General features: G+C 37.1%; 1 protein-coding gene across 2 annotated transcripts; it reads right to left on the bottom strand.

Moving 5' to 3' along the window:
* Positions 1–1,500: 1,500 nt before the first annotated feature.
* On the bottom strand, positions 1,501–5,515 carry LOC21394466 (ethylene-responsive transcription factor RAP2-7). Of its 2 annotated transcripts, XM_024176019.1 has the most exons (10): positions 4,467–5,515; positions 4,208–4,233; positions 4,067–4,097; positions 3,848–3,935; positions 3,602–3,747; positions 3,318–3,362; positions 3,109–3,212; positions 2,880–3,010; positions 2,520–2,633; positions 1,501–2,008 (listed from the first exon to the last, which is right to left on the bottom strand). In XM_024176019.1, the coding sequence occupies exons 1-10, from the start codon at positions 5,036–5,038 to the stop codon at positions 1,733–1,735; spliced, it is 1,533 nt and encodes a 510-aa protein (XP_024031787.1). In that variant the 5' UTR covers positions 5,039–5,515; the 3' UTR covers positions 1,501–1,732. The 2 variants fall into 2 exon arrangements, with proteins under 2 accessions (XP_024031787.1, XP_024031788.1); XM_024176020.1 differs by lacking the exon at positions 3,318–3,362.
* Positions 5,516–5,815: the final 300 nt, after the last annotated feature.

Here is a 5,815-nt window from a genome sequence, read left to right as displayed (position 1 = left end):
CTAATAAAAGGGTAATTACAATTAAGAAGGTGAATAATAGAGAGGTGACTATTTTGCTCCTTTTCCTAATTACTATTTTCAATATTTAGACTGAAAAGACAAAAAAGGGTTGAAATTCCCATTTAAAGAAAGAAAAAGAAATCCAAAATATTTCAGAGTATATAAGTAGGGAAATTATAAATTGCTATGATAAGCATTATAACTTCGTCAAATAAAAAAAAATGATAAGCATTATTACACTTTGGGCACTTTTAAATGAATTATTATACTTCTATAAGAAAAAAAATCCGTATTATAACTTTCATATGCTTATGTAATATTTTTTTTTTGTTCCGGACGTCCGAGTGGGAATGTCCAAGTGTAAGAAGTGGCTAAAAGAAAAAACAAATCTGAATAATATGCATTTTTTTTAAGGGAATATGAATAAAGTGTAATGATAATAAGAAAAAGTTAAAACAATTATATTTTCTTAATTTGATATTATTCTATTCGATTTCCAAGTCTATGGAAATTTGATTTTCTTAATTTGCTAATTTGTAATTATGAAATACAAACGTATTACTTCAGTCTAATAAAACGTTAACATTATAAATTATTTTTAAAATAAATTAGAATGGGAGAGATTAAACTCTACATTTTATGATGAAATTAGGTGTGAGATTAAACATGCAACCACTATTTATGCTTTTAATTGAATTATTTAGTTTTTTATTTTTTATTTTGAATAGTTTAAATCTTATTTAGTTGAAAGATTCGTTCTCTAATTCGAATTATGATTCATGATTCGTTACAGTATTCTCTCTCACAAAAAATATATATAAATTAAAAATAATTTTAATCTTATAATTTTAATTCATGAATCACGTCTTAGTTCTTTCTATAATTAATAAATGAGCAAATATAGTTATTACTTTTCCTGCACCTTTGGCTCAATGCCCAAAGTAAAAAGTATTTCTGTTCAGCAAATAAAAGTATTTCAAGATTTCCTAGGTAACGTGGGACAATATAGTCATAAATGAAAAAAAAAAAACATATATATGTCAAACTGCATAAAAAAAAAAAAAAAAAGTTCAGGCAAATGAAAAATTATAAAAATTAGTTTTTTTTTTTTTTTTTTTTCCTGTTTTTCTCCTTTTGCCCCAAAAATATTTGTACTACTCGGTCATCTCCACAGTACATTTTTGAACTCAGGCGAAAATTTTGACTTCTAATGTCAAAAAACAAAAAACAATTAGCTCCAAACAAGGTTCAATTATTCTTAGCAAAAATTGAGGTTCAATTAAAACAAAAAAAAAAAAAAAACTGCTTTAAATCAATGGAAAAAATGAGAACAATACAAAACAGTGCTACACAAACCGAACCAAATCCAAGGACAGCGTCCTCCAATTTTTATTTTGCAAATGGAGAACACATTTTAAATGTATCTCATTATCTAATTCAAGAATAATTTGAATTAAAAAAAATTCCAACAAAAACCTCATAATAATTGTATACTAAACTAAACTCCAAGTCAATGATGCCATGAGTGTATAGCATAAATGCGAAGAGAGAATTAGCATTTTCTTAATACCAACATCTCCAACAGAGTTTGGTAATTGCTTTAGAAGAGAGTCAGAATCAATAGTAGTAGTTTTAGAGCAATCACTATTTTCTGATCATACAAAAGAATATTCAAAACCACGGCTGTTACACATGCCTCTCAACTATAGAGGGAGGATAAATTCTAGCCATTCTAGGGTGGTGCCTGTTGTGGCCTCACCTGGTAATAATATTGAGGGGAATTGGTGGGAGCTGTGGCTGAAGAAGTGAAACAGAGATTGAGGGTCGCCGGGTTTAATGGTTTTGACGGAAGGATGGCAGCGGACGGAGGGGCGGCTGAAAATGAGAATCCTGATGATGCTGCAGTAGAGAACAGTGGCACTTGGGTTGCAGTGACCTGGCCATGCATTTTCCATGATGGGAGTCCTTGAGAAGAACCTAGTGCAATCCTCTTCTCTGTTGCCCTTTCCTGTCCAAAGGATTCAAAAATGAGATGTCCATAATCAATGTCTTGATCCTCGTTCTAGCGAGAAACATACGCCTAATTTGAAGAGTTGCAATAGTATGCGAAAATCACCACCATTACGATTCACTGCCTTAAAATTATCCGATGTATGAAACGCTGGCCATGTTAGGAACAGAAACAAACGATAGATAAAGCTGTATGATTGCTGAAATCTTTCTGCTCTTGGATTCTAGTTCAACCATGGTTTTGGCGCTTAAAAATTGTGAGGCGAGTGATAACCTAACAACGCTAACCGTGGTTATTTTACATTCTGGTAGATTCATTTTTACAAATTGTTCATCTGCTAAGATAAACATAGAAATTAGTTCTTCCGTCTTTCTCCATGAGTACAAATTCAAGGCCGCAATTTGTATTCAGTCATAACTAAGCAGAGTTATTGTTGAAACAAACAAACAAATGGTAGCTGTAAAGGATGAGTCAAGGAGTCCCAAGTCAAAGGATAAGTGAAATTTACCTCACTCGGAAAGTAACTAGGATATACACCATTCAACAGTAGAGGCTGCTCAGATGTCATTACTAGCCCTTTGAAAGGTGGATCGCCCAGTGTTGCGCTAGTATGGTTCTCCATCTGAAAAGGCAGAATGCAGAGAGCATAAACAATTGCCGGTTGTCAATCTAAAACGTTGGCCATATGTTCTATTGGTCATTCCAATTTCAAGAACCGGGGAACGAAGTCAATTACATTAGTAACAACTAGGAAACAAAAGGATGCAAGATTAAGTCCGAAAAGTTTTCATCATTTGGTACTGGTTTTATTTTTGTTTGAAACAGACATAAAATCTAAAATCATCTATAAATTAGTATTCAAGATTACCCCCACAAACTTTCTGCCGTGCACGTCATAAGGGCCAGGGCGGAACTGGATACGTCCCTCATTTTCCTTTTGACCATTGCCAAATGAAGGGGGGGATATTCCCAGATTGAGATCAAGATTGTGATTGCCACCTGCATAAAAGAAGAATTGAGACACAAACCAAGAAAGGCAAGTTTGAAGTTCTATAGTACAAGAAAGCTACAGGAAAGACTAAGCTGTCAGATAATACCTTCACTATTGGCCTCAGGGATCATATCCCCTTCATAGGTACTTGGCTCAAAGTTGGTGACCGCTTCCCTTCCATTACATTTGATGGCTGCCTTGTCATATGCCCTGATTTCCAGAAAATCAAAAGGGAGACGTGTTGGATGGAACCCTAATGAGGTTGAGAAGGTAATAAATTCAGTGTCAGGTAGAGTAATTCATGATCATTAGGACCTTGCAGCTTCTACTTCGCTGTCGAATAGCCCAAGATATATATACCTGCATTCAAGCATGGTAACCTCCATGATGTAAACACGGTCCCCAATTTTTCTTTTTTTATTTTTATTTCTTTGATTTTGCTCTCCCAAACAAGGAAAAATAAAACGACCCATTGAGAGATTGTTTGCCACAATGCTTGCTCCACTCAAATGGGCACATAAAATCTCCTAATATCTACTCCTAAAGCCTAAATTGAATCGAAATATCACATATTTAAATTCCACAAATTAGTTCCTCACTTTTTGCCAAGGAACTGCCCCATTCGAGCTTCCCAACGGCCACATTTGTGCAGCGTCACTCCTCTATATTTTGAGCTGCCCCGAGAGAAGCCTGTGCTATGTCTCCGTAGTATGTGCACAAATTCTTCCTTAGTCAAGTTCTTCATCTGACAATTGTTGAAAATATGATTAGTCCCATTACACCCACAGCTCAAAACAAAAGCGTCTCGGTATTTTTGCGGTCAAAACTCAAAATAGCAATCATACCTGATTCAAATCATCCTCATAATCGCTGAGATTGAAATTGATATCAGCATCTACTCCCCTGAACTTAATAGCAGCTCGATCATAGGCCCTAAATTACACAAAACCAAAGTTAACTAAAATAAATAACATATATAGAGAATGACCAAGATTTTCAAAGCTCTTGAAATAAAAGCTAATTTTATTCAGACGAAAATCCAATGCGGAGAAGAGGAAATTTACCTAGCCGCAGCATGAGCGGTGTCGAAACCACCTAGAAAAGACCAAACAACCAAGTTCGTTAAAGTTTTCCAAAATTAGAAGATCAATAACAACAATTTTCCCAATTAAAACTCGGTCAAACAAAAATTGCAAAATCCATACCCAGATAGACTTGTTTTCCACAATCCCTGATCAAACAAAGAGGACGAGAAAGGAAAAGGGAAGAAAAACAAACAAGAAAATAAGAGTCAGTCCAGAATTGTAATCAGAATGGCTCGTACAATAACCAAACGAAAATGGTCAAAATCGAACAGAATAAATTCAACAAACGACGACGAACTCATCTATAATCTATTTGATTATCAAACTCCAACCAATCGACAAGCATGGAGTGATAGATATAAACACCGAATTCACTCACCAAATATGCGATTCCCATCTTCCCGTCCTCCTGTAGAAAGTGACCCCTCTGTACTGCGAGCTCCGAGACCTCGGTCCCCTCCTGCTCTTCTTCGGCTGTTGCTGTTGCTGTTGCTGTTGCTGCTGTTGTTGTTGCTGTTGCTGCTGTTGTTGTTGCTGAGGCATCCTCACCTCTCCAGACCCACTCTGGTCGAACCCAAGCTCGATCCATTTCTTCCTCGAAGGCGCAGAAGACGACGAGGACTGTCCCTGCCAGTCCTTGAGATCCACATTCGCTCCTCCAGTGGTCATCGGGAAGAACTCCTTCGTGACGACGACGTCGTTTTCGGCCCCAACCTTCAGGATATCGAAGTTGAATGTGTAGACCTCGCTCCCGCCAGCGCGTGTGGAGCACGAATCGTCGTCGCCTCCGTTGCTCGACGCGTCCGCATTGACGATCGACGAATTCGAGGTCCCGGACTCGTCCATTTGGGTCCCGGAGCCTTGCGGAACCTTCTCGACGAACATGGCGGAGTCTCCGTCGTTCTGGTAAGCCGAATCGGCCGAGAGCACATTCAGATTGAGATCCAACATGGCTCTTCGTGTTCTTCCTTCGAATTTAGCTCCAGTTTAAGCTAAAACTTCTCCTCCAATACGCTTATAGCATCAGCGTGGTCGATGAATGCCTCTCCTCACGGCAAATCGAACGACTGAGATGGATCCGATCAGAGAGTGACCCACACACAAACGCACAAGCAGACGATCGGAAGGTCAAACTTAGAGAGAGAAAATCTGGAGAGTTCAGAAGACTGAAGAACAGAAGAAGCTCAGAGAACTAAGTAATACTAATGAGAGGAAAAACAAAGGCATATAATATGGAGTACAGTGTCGTTTAAAGAGCGAGCGCCGCGATAATATGGAGTACTCGCATTTGTCATTTACTCGGCGAGGAGTTGATCGGTCGGAATGAAATCATCGCCGACTTACTGAGAAGAAAACCAGAAGAGAGAGAGAGAGCAAAAGGAAGGAGAAGCTGAAGAGAGATGGGACGTGACAAGGAACATTTCATTTCAGTCCCCGTTTTAAAAGGATAGAATATATATAAACATTATTATTAGATTAGATTATTGTTTTTAATTTATTATAATTATATAATTTTCTCTCCCCCCCACTCTTGATGGTAATTACCTGTTTGGTCGGTCACCGGTTGTTGATATTTGATAGTGCCAAGAGATTTTTTCATTGGTACAAATTGGTGGTTTCGTAAACGGAAACAGCCTTCTAGTGTAACTCCAAGTTAACTGCCACTACAGTATTGTTTAGTATCTTCAATTTTTTTTTTTTTTTTTTTTTTTTTTTTTTTTTTTTTTT

This window comes from Morus notabilis, unplaced genomic scaffold (genome assembly GCF_000414095.1).
Source record: "Morus notabilis unplaced genomic scaffold, ASM41409v2 Scaffold160, whole genome shotgun sequence".
NCBI classification, from domain to species: Eukaryota; Viridiplantae; Streptophyta; class Magnoliopsida; order Rosales; family Moraceae; genus Morus; species Morus notabilis.
The sequence above is the reverse complement of the archived record's forward strand: the minus strand, read 5'-3'. Positions and strand labels throughout refer to the sequence as shown.

Excerpts from the sequence above, each read along its gene's own strand:
- LOC21394466 (XM_024176019.1), bottom strand. The coding sequence starts at position 5,038 with ATGTTGGATCTCAATCTGAATGTGCTCTCGGCCGATTCGGCTTACCAG. Across the intron at positions 4,234-4,466 it reads AGATGGGAATCGCATATTTG|GGATTGTGGAAAACAAGTCT; the intron begins GTGAGTGAATTC and ends TTGTTTGATCAG. Across the intron at positions 2,634-2,879 it reads ACGGCAGAAAGTTTGTGGGG|ATGGAGAACCATACTAGCGC; the intron begins GTAATCTTGAAT and ends CTGCCTTTTCAG.